At 43.0% G+C, this 19642-nt stretch overlaps 1 protein-coding gene and 1 long non-coding RNA gene across 2 annotated transcripts in view; one reads left to right on the forward strand and one right to left on the reverse strand.

Annotated features, from left to right (window-relative positions):
• Positions 1–2310, forward strand: part of DYNC1LI2 (dynein cytoplasmic 1 light intermediate chain 2) — a 45541-nt gene extending 43231 nt beyond the window's left edge. The window contains exon 13 of the mRNA XM_074968787.1: positions 327–2310. Within this exon, the coding sequence (XP_074824888.1) occupies positions 327–430 (104 nt within the window). The 3' untranslated portion in view covers positions 431–2310. The remainder of the gene's footprint in view (positions 1–326) is intronic.
• A 10801-nt stretch (positions 2311–13111) lies between these two features.
• LOC141996869 (uncharacterized) lies at positions 13112–19605 on the reverse strand. The gene is made up of 3 exons (XR_012641634.1): positions 18234–19605; positions 15458–15529; positions 13112–14538 (listed from the first exon to the last, which is right to left on the reverse strand). It is a non-coding gene; the product is annotated as an uncharacterized LOC141996869 (long non-coding RNA).
• Between the last annotated feature and the right edge of the window lie 37 nt (positions 19606–19642).

A 19642-nucleotide genomic window follows, 5' to 3' on the forward strand; every position in this document is an offset into this window, starting at 1 on the left:
TAGTTTTCTGGAGGAAACATCTTAACATGATTGCTGTTAAAATTTCAGTTGTCATAACAATGTACATCATACATATTTAAAAGCTGAATTATACAGCAGTCTCTTTTATTTTAAGGCCTAATCTATTTCTCATTGAAGTTATTTGGAGACTTTCTATAGGCATCAACTGGAAATTGGATTAGGCCCTATGTTCTTAGCAAGATGGATGAAATAATGAGAAGTTAAATAAAATACCGACAGAAACAATTATTATAAATATTTGTGCTGCTGATATTTCAAATAATGCATTTCAACTATATTACTTACTATTTGTCCTTTCTCTTTAGGGCAAAAGACTGTTTTGACAAATGTTCAAGAAGAACTGGATAGAATGACTCGCAAGCCCGATTCCATGGTAACAGCAAACTCTCCAACAGAGAATGAAGCTTGATAGCGCTTAAAAAATGTATATGTAAATGACCAAATAACTATGTATATTGATCTGATCAGACCAGGTTTTTTCTGCTATGGCAGATGCTATAAGTTTTCTTGGGACAGGGGAAATGAACTTAAAACTTCATTGGCTTGTCCCAGTATAAAGTGCACATTCAGGAAGTTTGCATATAAAATCCCTCTGTATAAGATAACCATTTAGAGTTTATATAGGGCAATTCTCTTGATTTTGGAGATAAGCAGGTACATCAGCAGCTGAATTTCTTGTTATGAAGAGCACAGAGAAGCAAAATGCAGAATTCCTTTTGCAATATTACTACTGACTGCAAGCAAAGCAAGAAAGACATGAAATCCCTTTTCAGAGTTACAGGAATTGGCCATTTGTACGTTAGCAAACACATTGGTGTACTTGGAAAGGTGGTGATATAGCACAGCATTAATTAGAGGAGAGAGAAATCCAGGTAGGAAATGCAGCACTAGTAGGGGGACGCAAGATTTGGCTCAGTGGGAATAAAGAATGCTGACTGGTCTGGAGAGGGAACACAGTTACTAAATCCTGTGGTCAACATAGGGCAAATAATCACTGTTTAAAAAGACTTCTTAAAATTAGAGAATTTCCAAGCCAAACACTAAGCATCATGGGAATTATTCTTGTTATAAATTGCGTCTTTAACAAAAGATGTATAAAATGTGGGGATGCCCTTTTTGGTATAGCTAACACAGGGAGAAACTACAACTTGCTTAGATCCAAGTGCCTGGCACAGAGTGTGATGTCTTTAGAAGGTGCTGGAACTTATTGTGCACTGTAGTACAAACAGTCACTGTTTGGTTTTATTTTAAAATCAGTAGTTTTGACAATTGTATTTAATTTCAAATCCTGTTTTCTGATTGCTCCTGCCTTGTTTTTTAAATGCCAAGAGGCTAGTCTAAGAGTGGTGGGTGACATATCATTTTCCCATAATGAAATGTGCTACAGAATACTCAAATACTTCTTGTTTGTAATTAAGCAATGGCTACCAAGCTTAGACTGATTCCTGCCTTATACCTATGTAAGTTTATAGACTTTCAAGGTTCTTGTTCCAGCCAGGTAGGCTGCAATCTGCAGCAGACTCTCCAATTCTAACAATAAATTGAAGAGTATGAATGTGTACACTGAAGAATATAGAACCAGTGACTGTTCAGTTTGTATTTTTCCCTAAATGTAGCATTTTCAAATGGAAAGTTGCAGTTGTCCCCTGTTGCTATATGGAGTAGTGTCCTTGGTCACTTCAAACCAATGTTCTGTAAAACACTTCTTCAGTTACTGAAATGGCACTTTGATTTTATCACGGTATATTTTGTTTTACACATAAACACTACCATAAGTTAACTGTATCAAGCATATTCTGTGCTTTGAAGGGAAAAAAACCACAATTTGAATGACACAGAGTTTACTTTTTATTGATATGAACGTGTTTGTTGTACTAAATCTGATGTCTGGATATAGCTTCCCTAATATATATCATTACTTAAATATACAGAATTAGATTAATGATTAACACAGTCCTGGACATAACTTCAAATCCTATGTTAAATCAAGAGGCTGGCTTTTTCCTGTTTTTTATGTCTGTCTAAACATTATCTAGAAAGCTAAGAGTATTTACTTGCCTCTTTGACAAACATTAACGTAAAAGCATGTTACTTGTGCCAGTTTTATTCTTGAAAATATATTTTTTTCCATTTTTTTTACTTTTTTAATGTTATGACCTTGAGTTACACATTTGTCTAAATGGTTGAAAACTGAGAGGCTGTGGACAGCAGATAGGTTGTGTGGTTGTACTGCCTGGTGTAACAGGTGCCAGTGACAAGATGAAGTAAAAAAAAAAAAAAAAAAAAAAATCCTGTTACCACACCAGAAGAAGCAGTTGCATACTGTCCTGGTGATATTGAGATTGGGGAATAAAACATCAAAAGCAAGACACGTAAATTGAAAAAGCATGTGTTTCTAATGGTATACAGTTGTAATGAAACCTGTTCAGAACTGCATATTTGTATTAATGTTTTGTCGTTTGAACTGATAAGCACTTTCTGTATCAATATGGCTAAAAGTTACAATTTAAGTATAATTTGTTAGATCTACTAAAACTGAGCAAAAGCCAGTAACGTATTATACAATTTGTCAGTTGTGTAAAGAGATGCTTCCAACAAAACAGAAGTTTGATTTCTAGTTCTTCGTTGCAAGTCAATGCTCCTAGTTTATTGGAAGAAAGTTGTAAGTAATGTAGTGTCCACTGTTTGCCAAAGTCTAGCAACTTTGGAGAGCTGCACAGTTGTTTTTCTGGTGTTTTCAAGCATTGGAACCAAAGGCCAAACTGCAAACAGCCTTTACCTTTTAAAATAAAATTAATTTTATTTGCAGGATACACTTGTGTGGTGGACTGTTAAAACTATTATATGACTATTTATATGCATTATAGTGATTGCATCTACTGTTCTGTTTAAACTTAAGAAAATAAAATAACTTATCAACTTGAAGATAAGGCAAGTATAAAGGTTAAGGATTGGCCCTCCATAAAAATGCTATGGTTATGCTGCTTGATTTTAAGTTTGCACTTTTTTATTGGCGTTTTAGAAACTGTTTAAACTGAACAGAATTTGTCATATTTTATTTAATTTAACTACGTTGAAGGTGACTGCTCTGTACATCATGAACTTAACAATATACATGCTGTAAATGAAAGTTAACTGTCCTGTATACTAAGTTTATTGATGTTTTTTAACTTACAGTTAGGACTGCAGATGTATCACACACAAACCTTAGTCCAGTTGTATGGCTTTAACCAGGTGCAGTATGCAGTCATGTGGAATCTTGCTTTCTAGTGCTGGCAAAAATGAGGACGTCTTTAGTTACTGGCTTCAATAAACACGAATCCAGACTGCTTAAAATGTTGTGCCTTTTTTATTAGACAAGACAAATTCTAGTACTTTTTTGAAGGGGAGAGAATCTCAAGGCATGTAGGGAACAGCAGACATAGCTGAGAAACATCACTGGCTTTATTATCGAAGGGTCCCATTGCATATCTTACTCATGCAGCAGTTGCACTGAATTTAGTGGGAGATGTTTACATGAGTAAGGCCATGGCTATACTACACATTTTTACTATGTTGTGATCCCTGATCCATAGGCGCCAACTTTCCCCGGTGCCAGTGGATGCTCGCGCCCCCGGCTCCGCCCTGACTCCACACTTTCCCCGCCCCTTCCCTGCCTCTATTGAACCCCTTCCCCAAATCCCCGCCCTGGCCCTGCCTCTTCCCTGAGCATGCCATGTTCCCCCTCCTCCCCGCCACACGAAACAGCCGCTTTGCGGCACAAGGGCTGGGAGGGAGAGGGGGGAAAAGCAGGCGCGCTCACGGAGGAAGCAGAGGCAAAGCGGAGGTGAGCTGCAGGCGGGGGGGGGGGGGGAGCTGCTAGGTGCACCCACCAATTTTTCTCTGTGGGTGCTCCCACAGAGTCAGCACCTATGCCCTAACCAACATAGCTGGGCGGGTTTTGCCAGTATAGCTTATTTTGGTCGGGGGGTGGGGAAGAGGGGCTGGAATAAGCAAAAGCACAGTTTATCAGTATAACCTGCTGCATCCACACTAGGAGTGCTTTGCCAGTATAGTATACCATTACAGCTATACCAGCCAAGCGTTCCAAGTGTAGACTTGGCCTTCGGTCTGCAGTACTAGAACCCAAGTTACTAGGGGTTAAAGTAAGGAGTTGCAGGGGCAGTGCAGTTCACCATTCTCTGCTAAAAGCAGCGAGGAACTCCCTTTTCCTTGTCTTGAGCAAGCAGTGCTTCACCACAACTCCCTCTCCGTGGCTGATATGGTGAGATCTGCCCCTCTTTCAATCTACTAAAAGTTGATTTTGTTTTGGCTTCAGTGCACACCCTTTCTTACTTGATTTCCTATGCTTAAAGCAGTGGTTCCCAAACTTGGGACGCTGTTTGTGCAGGGAAAGCCCCTGGCGGGTCAGGCTGGTTGGTTTACCTCCTGTGTCCGCAGGTTCGGCCGATCGTGGCTCCCACTGGCTGCAGTTCGCTGTGCCCGGCCAATGGGGGCTGTGGGAAGCGGCGGCCAGCACGTCCTTTGGCCCACACCAGTTTCTGCATCCCCCATTGGCCGGGCACAGCGAACCACCACCACTGGGAGCCGCGATCGGCCGAACCTGCAGACGCGGCAGGTAAACAAACCGGCCTAGCCCGCCAGGGGCTTTCCCTGCACAAACAGTGTCCCAAACTTGGGACACGCTTCTAGAAATAACCAAGAATTCAGTATCTCTAAGAAAACTGGCTTTTATACCTTAGACACATGTTCCATTATTTGTCACTCACCAAAATTCTGACTATTCCAACGTGTTAGATTTCCTTGGTCATTTTCCCATTAAAATAGCTGCCTTCCATGCCAAGATTGGTGGGTTTCTACAATAGAGTTTTTGCTGAATTCAATCCTTCTGAAGCCCTATGCAGCAATAATATGAGTTATTGATTATATAGGATAAACTTAAGCATGTCTCACTTTTAATTTTAGTTCATTAATGTACAGTAAAGAATGTAGCACAGCAAACCTTGAAAAGAAATGGGCGAAACCAATACGATGAAATTTAGAAAGAACATGAACTGTTTATTAGCAGTAAGAGAATTACCCAGTATGTTTATTCTTGTGCACAGAACTTTGTACTATAGGCAACTAGAAGAGTTTTCCATTTCCAGCTGCAGCATCACTGAAGTGACAGTTTTCAAAAGGAGCATGAAAACACTGGCAAAAAAGGAAAAATGCCCATATCGTGCCTGTTACCCTGCTGCTGTTGATCAGTATGATACTCTGGGTATAAAGAGGCAGTTTTCCCATGCTAACCACAGTTTGAAAGAGAAATGTCTCAGCCTGGCAAACAGCAGGAGTGTCTTCACTGAAGAGACAAGGTGGGTGAGGAAATATCTTTTATTGGACCAACTTCTGTTGGTGAGAGAAACAACCTTTTGAGCTTAGACAGCTCTTTAGGTCTGGGAAGTGTACTCAGTGTCACAGCTAATGGAAGGTAGAACAGATTGCTTAGCATAAGCAGTTAACACATTTCAAAGGTGAAATGGTCCGTAAACACCCCTCCAGTCAGAGGGGGAAAAGAAAAGAGAAAAAAAGCTAGGGGGAGGGGCTAAGCAGGTTACAGATTGTTGTAATAAGCCATAAATCCAGTGTCTCTCTTCAGTTCATACACAGGAGCAGTGACTACTACTGAACACTACTCCAGACTCCTGTCTGTTTTAACTCCTGTATTCTCATCCAGACAAAGCCAAACATAAATGTTTTTACTTCTTCCATCTAATACATTAAAAATCTTAATAAATGTTTACTCTAATTATTCATGTTCACTTACTGATTTTTTTTCTTGGTGATCATAGGAAAAACGTCTCCAGGGAGTAACATGGTTTGCTAGAGAATGTAGCTGGAAATAGGTTACATTTTAAATAACCATCAAATTGATGAAGAAACACTTTGACAGACCCCAAAAGACAACTGAAAAATTACATTCAGATTAAGGTTTCAGTTCATATTTTTTTTAGAACAAATAAGGCATTCATCAGCGAATGTGGGGTTTGGCAGTCAAAACATTATTGCAGTCAATATTAGCTGTACAGGAGGAGAATCAGCTCTGTGAGCTGGCTATCCGACAGTGTTGCTCAAGCCCATCATTAAACTTGGGCTACTATACAGCCAAGAGTATAGAAGCAGTGAGGAGCTGCCTTCTCCTGCTGCAGGAGTTCTCTGCATATCATACACGGGACTTGAAACTCCCAGCAGCTGCTAGCTTTGCGTGTGCATAAGGCTGGCTCTGACTTTTGCTTTTAGTTTTACTTATTTTAGCAGCTTTAACTCATTCTTGAATATAACCTGTTTAGTATGAGAAATGAGTATTTGTTGAAGGGAAATTGCAATGATATCTAAAGTGTAAAGCTTACCAGATTTATTATCCACCCTTAAATATGCACTTTTAAAAACTGACAGATTGTACATTGAGGGGCAAACATCAGATTTACATTATCCTTTATATAATTTTATTTATTTTGATAGAAAATTTGACATTCTAAAAAGAACCTTGTAGCATAGAAATGTTTGGCACTGAATATGATGCAAGAATATAATGCAGATAGCCATTGACCTAAATTGCTTACAGTCTAAAAGACAGCAGAGAAGAAGGGTCACATAATGAAATCTAGAGGGGAGCACTCAGAACATGGTGTAACCAAACTTAACACAGCTTAACACATTGCTGTAATTCAGTTCCTATATTTTAGGGCTGTCAAGTGATTAAAACATTAATTGCATGATTAATCGCACTGTTAAACAATAATAGAATACCATTTATTTAAATGTTTTTGGATGTTGTCTATGTTTTCAGATACATTGATTTCAATTACAACACAGAATACAAAGTGTACAGTGTTCACTTTATATTTATTTTTGATTACAAGTATTTGCACTGTAAAAAAATATAGTATTTTTCAATTCACCTAATACAAGTCCTGTAGTGCAATCTCTTTATCATGAAAGTTGAACTTACAAATGTAGAATTATGTACAGAAAAACTGCATTCAAAAATAAAACAGTGTAAAATTATAGAGCCCACAAGTCCACTCAGTCCTACTTCTTGTTCAGCCAATCGCTCAGACAAACAAGTTTGTTTACATTTGCAGGAGACAATGCTGCCCACTTCTTGTTTACAATGTCACCTGAAAGTGAGAACAGGCGTTCTCATGGCACTGTTGTAGCCGGCGTCGCAACATATTTACGTGCCAGATGCGCTAAAGGTTTGTATGTGCCTTTATGCTTCAACCACCATTCCAGGGGACATGCATCCATGTTGATGATGGGTTCTGCCACAACAATCCAAAGCAGTGCCGACTGACACACGTTCATTTTCATCATCTGAGTCAGATGCCACCAGCGAAGGTTGATTTTCTTTTTTGGTGGTTTGGGTTCTATAAAAGCTGAGTAGTGTAGACATACCCTTAGATAAGTTCATGACAGAGAGTCTATCAATGAGGGTGAGGGCTCTGGCTGAGACTGCAGGGTCTGGGGGGGGCATGAGGGGACTCAGGGCTGGGGCAGGGGGTGAGAGCTCCTGCTAGGGGTGAAGGCTCTGGGGTGGGGCTGGGGATAAGGGGATTGGGGTGCAGGAGGGGTCTCAGGGTAGGCCAGAGGGCTGGGGTGTGGGGGGATGAGGGTTCTGGCTGGGGGTGTGGGGCTGGGGATGAGGGGTTTAGGGTGCAGGAGGGTTGGGTGCAGGGGGTGAGGGCTCTGGCTAGCGGTGAAGGATCTGGGGTGTTGCCAGGGATGAGGGGCTTGGGGTGTGAAGGGGGCTCAGGGCTGGGGCAGAGGATTGGGGTGCAGGCTCTGGTGTGGGGCCGTGGATGAGGGGTGTGGGATGCAGGCTGCAGTGGGAAGAGAGGACTCCCCCAGCCCTCTCTCTCACCGCAGCAGCTCAGGGCTGGGTGACAGGCGCCTCTCCCCGGCTGCAACTGCTCCGGTGGGCCTGGGCCGGGCCGAAGGAGGGGCTCCTCTCCCTGGCAGCTCCGGTGGGCCTGGGCTGGGCCGAAGGAGGGGCGCCTGCACTGCCCTTGAGAGCTGCTGCGTGGCCATGCAACTTACAGGGAACGTAGGATATAAGCCCATGCTTGGAGGTGACCCTAAACCTCTGGCTGCCAGAAGCGGGGAGGGGAAGACTTCTGGAACTTTCCAACTTGCCCTGTTCTGTACGCACCCCCTGAAGCTCTGGCACTGGCCACTTCCAGAGACAAGATACTGGGCTAGCTGGACTATGGATCTGACCCAGTATGGCTGGTCTTAGAAACATCCCTGTGCACGATCCCATTAACTCAGTAAAATTACTTATGTCGGTATAAAGATATGCAGTCGCATAAATGTTCACAGGAGTGTGGCATGAGATTGTAAACTCTTTGGGAAAGGGATAGAACATACAAGCAAAGGGTTCAGGGTGACTGGCACTCAGTTTGTTAGATCCATAGCACCCCCAAAAGCAGAGGCTTTTTTATGTGGAGTGGTGGAAGTGATAGAAGGGGGTGAGTTAATAGGACAATAGAGGAGGAAAAGAAAGGAAAACTAGGAATCCCTGAAGGGAAGGATGGAGATAATCATGGAGGCAGGGAGAGTGAGGCAAGCACCACAGTGATGGAGGGAGGGAGGCAGGCATACAAAGCAAGCAACCAGCTATTTACACATTTGAGGAACATAGGATTTGCCCTGGTTAAAGACTCACATAAACAAAAGAAATTACTATACTGGGAAAACAGCCAAACTGTACAAAAATTACTGTCAAATGTAGAAATTAAACACACAGAAAAAACAAGGAAATATTTTTTCTCTAGTCTGTTTCAGTTACGGTAATCCTAGGTGTCATTTGTAACAATCGTAGCTAAAATACATTGAGACAGAAGAATGATGTTGAAGTTAACAGCAGTCCCATTAAAAATAAACAAATATTTGCATTTCTCCATCTGAGCAGTGAACGAATTGGATTTGTTATATAACACCAACCTCTTACAAAACAGTTGCAGTCAATCATTTTCACTGGCCCCTTTTGTCTATGGAAAGAAAGAATGTAGTAAATGAACCTCATCCTTCTTCAAACCTGCTATGGAGCCTTTAAAACTCTGACAGCTTATAAAACGGTTTACATAATTTTGCTTCCTCCCTTCAACTCCCCTCACCTTCGCCCCCGCCCCCAAAGAACTTTTATTCCAAAAGCTTGGTTGTATCCTATATACTTTGTTCATTCTCTCACTATAAAAATACTACACATCACATGGAGAGCATGACTGCACTCATACTACTTTCTGACCTTGCCCTTCCTGCCTGTGTTTTCATGTGACTGTTCAAGGAAAACTACCTTTTTTCTCTACCCAATGGTACATATTTTCCCAAGGTAAGAGGCACTGTTTGCCAGGAATAAACTAAGCACTGCAGCCTTTCCCAACACACTTTTAGAAAGCTATTGAATATACTTATTTTTTCAACACACTTTATTTTGTTGGACTCTTTCAGAGGAAACATTCTAACCCAAGGTCTTGTCTGCTCTCCAGCACCATTAAAGGACCCATGGCACTTTTCATAAGAGTAGGAATTTTTTCCTCAACTGTCTTTGTCTCTTCCCCCCACTGTTGTGTAGCTGTTCACTTGTCTGCTGCCTTCACCCCAGAGGCATGTGAATAACAGTGTGTATAGTTTGCAAGTGCTTTGCAGTCCTTGGAGATGAAAGGAGCTATATCTGTTTCAAATATTTATTATACCTTTTCAGGGTGATAATGAATGACAGTGTCAGTGGGGAAGTGTCAGACCCATTGGACTCTATTGAAACACTTTCAAATGTAACTCTTTTGTAGTAGATTTCTCTCCCTTTGCCCTGCTTTGCCAAGCTCTATACAAAAGAAAGCCCTGATCCTGCGAAGATTTACACACTGTGACTAGTCCCATTGCTAACAGTGTATAAAATTAGGCATATCTGTAAATCTTTGCAGAATCAGGCCCTAACTAATCCATTTAACTAATTGTGGTGCTTCTTTTTTTTTGAAGGGGAGGCAGCTAGATGTGCTCAAAAGATATTGGAACTTCTGGACAGTTATTGGTAAAGGATAAAAAGGCATCCCCAAAAGCTCTGAATCTTCTGCCATTACTTAAAACGCATAGGTGAGATTCTTTGCTGTTCCTTTAACACGGGTGGGCAAACTACGGCCCACAGGCCGCATCCGGCCCATCAGACATTTTAATCCGGCCCTCAAGCTCCCACTTGACCCGCTCCGGCGCCCCAGCCGGAGAGTGGGGTCAGGAGCTTGCCCCGTTCCACGCGTGGCGTGGCACCACGTGGCTCCTGGAAGCAGCAGCATGTCCACCCTACGGCTCCTACGCGTAGGGGCAGCCCGGGAGCTCCGCATGCTGCTGCCGCCCCAAACACCACCCCTACAGCTCCCAGTGGCCGGGAACCACAGCCAATGGGAGCTGCAGGAGCGGCAGCTGTGGATGGGGTAGTGCACAGAGCCACCTGGCCAGTGCTGCGCCTCCGCGTAGGAGCCAGAGGGGGGACATGCCGCTGCTTCTGGGAGCTGCTTGAGGTAAGTGCTGCCCAGAGCCTGCACCCCTGACCTCCTGCGCCCCAGCCCTGATTCCCTTCCTGCCCTCCAAACCCCTCAGTCCCAGCCTGGAGCATCCTCCTGCACCCCAAATCCCTCATCCCTAGCCCCACCCCAGAGCCTGTACCCCCAGCTGGAGCCCTCACCCCCAACCTTAACCCCTGCTCCAGCCTGGAGCCCCCTGCCACACCCTGAATCCCTCATTTCTGGCCCTACCCCAGAGCCCACACCCCTAGCTGGTGCCCTCACCACCTTCCACACCCCAACCCCCAATTTCATGAGCATTCATGGCCCGCCATACAATTTCCATACCCAGATGTTGCCCTCAGGCCAAAAGGTTTTCCCACCCCTACTTCAACAGGTGCAGCACAGAACTTGCAGCCCAGAACGGGAGGGGCCTATGGTGGCTTGAAGCCACTCATGGGCCTTCCTGACCCTGGGCAGTTCTGGGAGCTGCAGAGGCCCCTGGCATAATTTAGACAGCTCTAGGGGACTGGCTATGTTACAGCAGCATCCCGTGTGCCCTTTGAGCCAAAGCACTGCCTGAAATCTCTGCTGTACTGGTACTACAACCCCCCTCCCCAGCATACTCCACACACGCCAGGGCTTGTGAGGGGGTTCTGGGAAGGCAGCTTTTCTCCCACAGTGCCTGCATTGGGGAACTCCGCCCCCAGCTGCACAGAGGGATTTTAGGTCCCCTTTAGGCTGCTCTGGCCCTTTACTCAGCTCAGACGGGCTGAAACAAAGGTGAAGAGCTCTTTTCAAATTATACAGGTAGAGGGGTTATAGCTGATTCAGCATATAGAGTATGACAATGAATAGGATTGACTAGCTGTCTCTATTAGGGGATCTGCACTTGCACAACGTATTATTCCTGAACTTATTTGAAGATCCTGGGATTTATTCCTAAAATTAAATGTTTTTGTCTTGTGAGCAGAACATTTATTGAACTTTTTGACCCATTGAGAATAATTTTTGTATGTGACTTTATGGCAACTCCATTGGGGATGTTTGCCTTTGTCTTTCCTAGTCGGTAGCCTCTCTTTATACTCTAACATGAGTGCGTTGTAAAATATTGAAATCAATACAAATGTGTAAAACAATGATTATTGTAACTGACCAATAGCATTTTCATAGAGAGAACCAAACCTCCCAGGCCTTTTCATTTGTTTGGGTAAGGAATCTAAATCTAAATCCAGATTCATGTTTTGCAGCTGAGGCCCTCACTTATTTATGCACTGAGAACAGGTCTGCTTACCATGTGAACTTGTAAAAGGTGGGATGAACTAATTAAATGCAGTTTTCCTTTAAGGCCTATATTTGGCAGAACCTTCAGGCACAAGTCACATGTGCAAGCTCTGATGAGGCTATCTGGCCAAAGAGCCTGTCACACACTGGTGAACGCTGTTTGTTATTCTATAGCCTTGGAAAGCTGTTCAGTACATATCCAAGGTAAGTTAGGCAGACCTGTAGGTCTGAGAAAAGAGCATTTAATTTTCAACGATGTCTGAGCCTTTCAAGGATCCTCATTGGATCCTTCTTTTCCCCCACAGTACTTTCTTTCCCCTGCCCTCGTCAACCTGCCTAGCCCTTTAGCTGAGGACTGAACTCAGTTCTCTACAAGGTCCATCAAAACTGCTCCTGAGTTGGCCAGAGGGATCAGCACCAAGTGACACACAGCATTGACCCCTTCCTGGGGGTTCTGTCTGCTACTTCCGCAGCCCTAGCAAATTGAGACTGAGCTAGAGCTGTGAGCTGCACTCTTCCCCTGCAAGTTAATCCTGGATTGCTGCACCAGCCTCCATCCAGGTTCAGTTCTGCTTCCACGGAAGGTCAGTGCCAAAACTTTCAGTGAGAGCAGGATGGGGGCCTTTGTCCTTACCACTATACTGTAGTAATCTCTAAATCTGATTTAGCAAAAAAATTAGCCTGGCTCCCATGCTGCTCAGGGCTACAGAATTACACGCACACACATAAATTGGCATGCTATGTGTCTGCATGGCGTGAAAAATTATTGGAAGTTTTGCTGAATTAAGAAATTGAAATACACTGGAAGTTTCTCCCAAGTGAAATTCCTTTACTGGTATTTATTGGATGTTTTTGAACTTGAGAAGTGAGAGGGCTGTGGAATTTTTTAGAGTTGGGATATCAAAGGAAAACATTTCTCTCCTATGCTGGAGTTAAACTCTAATCACTGCTCAGCTCTCTTGGAATTTGGCAGCATACCAGTGCTCCTTCCCTTCAGTAGGTCATGTGGAAATACTAGCATGTTTTCTTAAAGAAACTCTCAGCTCTTTTCAAGTACTTACATGGATGCTACTTTCCTGTTTGAATTGGGTTCTAACTGCTTCAGAAATCAAATTTCATTTTCCCTGAAATAAGCACTATTCACATCTACAGCATTTTATATGTAATCATTAAAATATTTCAAATGCATTAACACCAAAAAATACAACTTTTAAAATTAGTTTTTAGGTTGACATTTGTATTTAATTACAACTGAATTAAATATTTTAGCTCTGAAAATGTTAAAAACGTAATTAATATAATTATTGTGATGTTCAATATATTTAATATTTGCTTCATTTTTATATAGGTTTCTATTAATCTGAAGTTGTCCACATGTTTACCAAAGGCTGTAAATCTTATATATGAACAGCTGGTACACAACAGCTATTTTGTTCAGTTATAAGGGTACGGAACATACGGTTATGGATTCTCTTCCCTCTGCTCTTTGTAACTGGATTATTGATTGGCTTTAAGCTATAGCCATAGTACTGGAGATACTTTCTGATAGGTAACAGTTAATTCTGTCCAAGGCTGGATTATCTATTCTGTGCTCATGAGAATCTTTGACCAGGGTCGGTGCCTGATCTCAGCATTCTCTCCTTTATAACTTTTATTCTCCTGGAATGATAACTGCCCTTCAGTTTTTCAGTCTTATCCATTGGTTGTAGATCCATGCATCAAATTCCGTCCCTCTTTCCCCTCTCCCGCATTATTATTTGTTTCCTACTAAGGTATTGCTAAATTCCATCTGGATGTGAAATCATCCTGGAAAGATGCAGTGGTCTTATTATTTATTTAGTATTTGTATTGTGGTAGTGTCTAGAAGCCCCAGTCATAGATCAGAGTCTCATTGTGCTAGCTCCTTTATGTATGTAACACACACTGAAATCAGACTCTGCCCCAAAGAGGTCACAATCTTATTTTAAAAAGTTATCTTAAAGTAACAAAATCTGCTTTGGATGAACGCAATAAACTTTACCCTGGATCAATATATGAAATGTATTTTATACATTTAATATGTATGTATGCGTCTTCAAACACTATATAGCAAAATTTCTGTGTCAGGCAAGGATTCCTTTGTTAAATGTCGGCAAAACCCACATTTGCCAAGTTGGTCCAGGGAAGCCAGCTAACCCGCCTTTCCATAAGAATGCCAAGGAATCCCCCCAGTATGGCTCAGTATTGACTCCATGCCCTCTACGGCAATCCAGGAAGCACACTGTACTGTACTGATCGTGGTACCAAGCAGGGTTTGTTGTGCATGCTGGTGCCCAGTCTGTTAAACCACGGGTTAGAAGGACACTGTCAGCACAGCTTGTTAGGAAACATTCCTCACCACTGTTAGAAATAACCAGAGATTACCAGAATGGAAAGAATATTAATCATGCTTTCTTCTCCCTACGTTTGCTCACTTTTGATCATAAATAATACTGGGCACTTCAGTGCTTTCATCCACAGCTCTCAAAATGCTCTATAAATATGAAGTTTTCCTTATCCCCCTGCTCCCCATTTCACAGAGCGATAGTATGGAGGAGTTAAGTGACTGGTCCAACACCACACAGGAAGGCTGTGGCCTCCCACTTGTGTTTCACTCACATTCCCCAACAGCAGCGGGCGGCGGGTTCTCCTGCAGCATGCTATGATGTCCTGACTGAAATGACAAGGGATAATTCAAAATAATGTTAATTGATTTTGTAAATGTTTTGCTTTAAACCATTCTGTTCATGGCAATTTTGTAAATATTCCACTCCACACACTCCTTAACAAATTATAAATGTGGCATTAACAATGTCCCTTTGAGCTGTGAAAGCCGCAGGGCTTCAGGAGCAGCTGTGGAACCTATTTATGTTAAACAGAATTCAGAATGAAGCCACCATGCCACGGCAACCACTTAGCTCTGATGTTTCAGGCAAGCAAAGGAGCTTTGTGAGATCTATTTGGATCTTCCTGTGGACTCATAGAAATATTGAAATTAGAGCTGGAAAAGACCTATTAGTCCATCATGTCCAGCCCCTGCCAGTGCAGGATTTTAACTAGCACATTGCCATGCTTGGCATGTATGTCCCAGGCAATGGGGATCCCACTATTGATAGGTCCATCAATGAGTATTAGCCAGGATGGGCAGGAATGGCGTCCCTAGCCTCTGTTTGCCAGAAGCTGGAAATAAGTGACAGGGCATGGATCACTTGATGATTACCTGTTCTGTTCATTCCCTCTGGGGCACTTGGTACTGTCCACTGTCGGAAGACAGGATACTGGGCTAGATGGACCTTTAGTCTGACCCAATAGGGCCATTCTTATGTTCTTATTTCCCTTGTGAGACAATTCTATGATCTAACAGTCTTGTAGGACAGCTCTGCATTTATTCCTGTGGTCCTGTTGCCCCCCAGTTTATCCAGCATTTGGGAGGAGGCAGAAAAGCTGTTTTTCAAGCCACTTCCAGTACCACCGTAGAGTGCAGAGGAGCCATATTGCAACCCCCACTGGCCTGTCAGCATCAGTCTCTTCCTCCTCACATTGCTAACCCTGCAGTGAAGGAGAGTAAGGCATGAAGAGTAAGACAGACATACCTGTTGCCTTGGAGGGTCCCCAGACTCTTGCCATCTCTCTTCTTCTATCACTGTGGTCCTGCTTCTTGGGGCCTTGTAAGGAGTGACAAAAGGGGAGAAGAAAATTCCAGGAAAGTAGTGGAGGGGATGGTGGAGAGAATCCCATGGGAGTGAGGGAAAGAGAGGATAAAGGGGAATCCAAAAGAGGGGAGGGGAGAATCCCAGGGTGGAGTGGGGGGAAAATCCTGGGGGACAGGGGAAGGAACAAAGGTGGCAAAGAAGGAAATCCTAAGTGTGGAAATCCAAGTGGGTCAAGGGAAGAAGACAGCTGACGGATGGTGGTGGAGGGAGAGAGTCCTACAGAAGGTGAAATCCTGAAAGGACTAATAAATATAAGAGAATACACTGTATAGAAATGTGAATGAGAAAAAATGGTGACAAGGCAGAGAACGAGTGAGAGATGGGAAGGGTAAGGAAAGGAAGGGGCCAAAAAGCTAGAAAGAGGCAACTTCTAGGATAATTGTATTTTAAGTTCTGTATTTGATTATTGTTCCTTTGCAGACATTGGAGAAAACAGACTCTCTTGAGTAACAGTATTAATATTGCTAGTTGTCTACTCTGGTTACTATAGTATATTAGTGCGGTTTCTTATTATTAATTATGGCTATTTTGTTGTGTTATTTCCTGCCCATGTTCATATTTCTGTAGTGGACTCTGGGTGAGTTGTTGTAGGATCATTCCCTCTCTCCTCAATACATACTTTCTTGCCCCTTCCTCTGCATGGGATGGATACCTAAATGAGTTTGCCTGCTTTCTAGAAATCAAGCCTTCTATGGATCACATTATCTCTTTTCACGAAAAAAAACAACAACTTTGCTGTACAGGTGTTAAAAGTGAATGTGGGGAATTAGAAGGGGGATTGCCCAGCCTTCTCTGGCTACTGCTAAAACGTCACTAACTACCAATGAAAACACAAATCTCTGGATAATAAAGATATATCAGAAGAGCAAATATTTGCTTTTGGAATATACCTGATGGTATCAATTGCAAATATATATTTTGCATAGGAGAGGTTGACCATGTAAGGGTTTTAGCCCCTCCACATTTGAATTCTCAGGTCACTCTGACAGTACTATCAATGTGCACACACTCTCTGAATATATAATATTTTAGAAAATGTCTGCAGCTGCATATACATATATACATTTATTTGGCAGATTATGTTGCATATCTCTCCTTGGATATGACAGAATTTTTGTGTACATTATAGAAAAAATGGAATGTGTCTCCGAGTGTTCTCTCTCCTAGGTCCGTACATAGACAGTGATTTTTGTGGCTGTGAAATCTACCCCTTGCCTTTGAACTGGGTTTCCCAATTTAAAATTTCACTTAAAAATATTTCTAGCCCTCACAGAAGATATTGCTGAAAATGTTCAGAGTACAAACTAATGCAGTGGTGTCTTCTTGAGTTTACAGACATTCTGTAACTGTAGTTCTAAGAGGTTTAAACTGCCCTGTATATCTCAATGGATCAACTTTGAAACCTAAAGAAAACTGAGAAAATTTTCAACCTTGTTAAATATCACTGCTGATCAGCAGTAGAATATCCAACAAATCTGGTTATCCCACACAACTTAATTGCCTCTGATCCCTCCCGGGGTGCCAAAAGTCTCCTCCCAAATGGTTGTAATAGCCAACTGAAATTTATTGCACTATTATGTATTACCAAACAAAAGATTATGGCAAAATTAAAATTGAAAGTGTGGAGGGGACAGCACAAAATAAGTTGAATTTAGTAGCAAAACAACACATAGGCCACTATACTGACTTCATATATTTGTATTAATTTTTGTATTTAATACATGTACACTTAAATTGAAGTTTTAAATCTTTATTGAAGATAAGGGTGAGATTTTTCAAAACTGCCCAAAGGAAGTTAAGTACTTTCAGAGGATCTGGACCTCGGTTTCCACTGATTTTCCAATTTTTCACTTTTTTTGGGACAATCCCACCCTAAATCTTTAATCTTTTTAACTTAAATGATATTGTAAAACTGCCAGTTTGCTGTGCCAGACTATTGCAGAATTGAAGTTTAGCTTGTCACAAAGTAGGGGAGGCTGGAAAAAAGAAAAAACACTGTGAGATGTTTTCCCATTTTTTATCTACAGTTCATTCTGAATTGTTTTCTGACCTGCCGTACCACAGAGTAGATGGTGCCTTGGTTATACTGCCATCTACTACCATAAACAGTTCATGTTTTTCCTTCTTGTTTACCCTTCGTAAATATTTGCAAACTGATCTCATAATCCTCCCCCTTCATCTCTTATACAAGACAACGACTAAGGTCAAAGTGCACAACAACCTGCTCAGAAAACTGGCCAGACCGACATGCGGCGTCAACACCCAAATGTTATGCGCTTAGGCCTTGGCTCTCTGTTATTCAGCGGCGGAGTACTGCAGCCCAGTATGGGCTCGCTCATCTCGGACAAAGATGATGAATTTATAACTTAATTCCACCATGCGTATCATTTCAGGCACACTTAAATCTTCTCTACCTTGGTTACCAGTTCTCTGCAATATTGCTCTGCCCAGTGTTCGCAGAGAGGAAAGTGTTGCAGAGCTCATGACGAAATTGCATGATATGCCATATGTTCCGTTAATTAAAGACTTGTTTAATCCATCACATGGTCGTCTGCCCTCACATTGCCCGCTGGGGATAAATTTACTGGGTGAAGGATTTATGGTAGAGGACACAAAATGAGTTTCATGGTTCGCAAAGTAAGTGACAAATTATTACCTTGTCTTGGATCCCACTCAATGTCAGCCCAGGTTTGATTTACACAAATCAAGCCTTCTGAACCAGTTTTGTACCGGACATGAAATTTGTACAGCAGCAGAATTTCGGTGGCATTTTAGAGATAGTCCACTATGTCTATGTGGGCAGCCACAAACCACGACATATTGTTGAGGACTGCAAATGGCAGCTTCCTGGAATTCTTCGTGCCTTGAACATCGTTGATAAGAACACTGTGGCTTGGCTTGACCAAATTGCATAAGCCAAATAAGAATAACAACAACCTTTTAGTAAAATAGGACATCACTGAACTAACAATAATGTTTAGGCCCCAACCCTGCAATAAATAGTGTGTGTGAGTCCCATTCTCTTCGCAGTTCTCATTGTAGGATTGGGGTCTTAATTCTCTATAAATAAGTCCTTTCAGCTTTTTAATTCCTGTTACTCTTCTTCATATTCCTATTCACTAAGAAAGTATCTAGAACTGACCACACAGTATTTCAGCTGTGGTCACCCCAGAGCTGTATAAAAAGCTTTCTTCCTTCATGTGACCCCTGCACATACAGTCTGTGACCCATTATTGCTTTGAAGTTTTGTTTGAAATATTAACATCACATCACTTTATAAAATAGTGTGTGATTTGCAGTCTGCTCTCCTATACAGAGGAAAGCTGGCCTGCTGTGTGGTGCAAGACAAAGTGGGAGTCAGTGAGTAGAGCTGAGTTTTTTTGCCCAGCTCTGCCAGATGATTCCTGGGTGACCTTGGGCATCCTATATCTTGGTTGCCCCATCTGTAGAAGTGGGATCATCCCACCAGCTGTCCTCGTAGAGACATTGAGGCCCTTATGTATGTGAAGTACTTGGGGGTATTTGGTGGGGAGCACTAATGAAGGGCAAGGGCTTGTCTTCACCCCAGGATCATCTTCTGCCTCCCGGGTTTTTCTCCTTTTCATCCACACCTGTGGCACGAATCGTTCTTCCCGGACGATACCGACGTGGACTACTCGGAACCACATTTATTTTGCTTCTTTCTACGCTCTGTCCTTAAGTGCCCCGGCTTGGTGCCTGTGCCCAGCCCTTTCTCGGGGGCCGGGGGTCCCTGTGGGAAGGGAGTGGGGGGAGCGGGCTGTTCCCCGGGGCGGTGGCCATACCTGACCCGTTTTCTGAGGAGGGGGCCGACCCTCCCGGTGGTGCCCGCGCTCCCGGCCCTTTCTCTGGACAGGGGCTGTTCCCCACCAGGCCCGCGGCGCAGGTAACCGCTCCCGCTCGGGGCAGGCGCCTCCTGGCCCCGGCGCGCCTCAGGGCGGGCTCTCTCCGCCCTTTCCGCTCAGCGGCAGGGGGAGGAGCAGGCGGCGCTAGCAGCAGCGGCAGCAGCAACCGCTTCTCCGGCCGCAGCTGCCCCTGCGTAGGACA

Source organism: Natator depressus, chromosome 12, assembly GCF_965152275.1.
Source record: "Natator depressus isolate rNatDep1 chromosome 12, rNatDep2.hap1, whole genome shotgun sequence".
Lineage (NCBI taxonomy): Eukaryota > Metazoa > Chordata > Testudines > Cheloniidae > Natator > Natator depressus.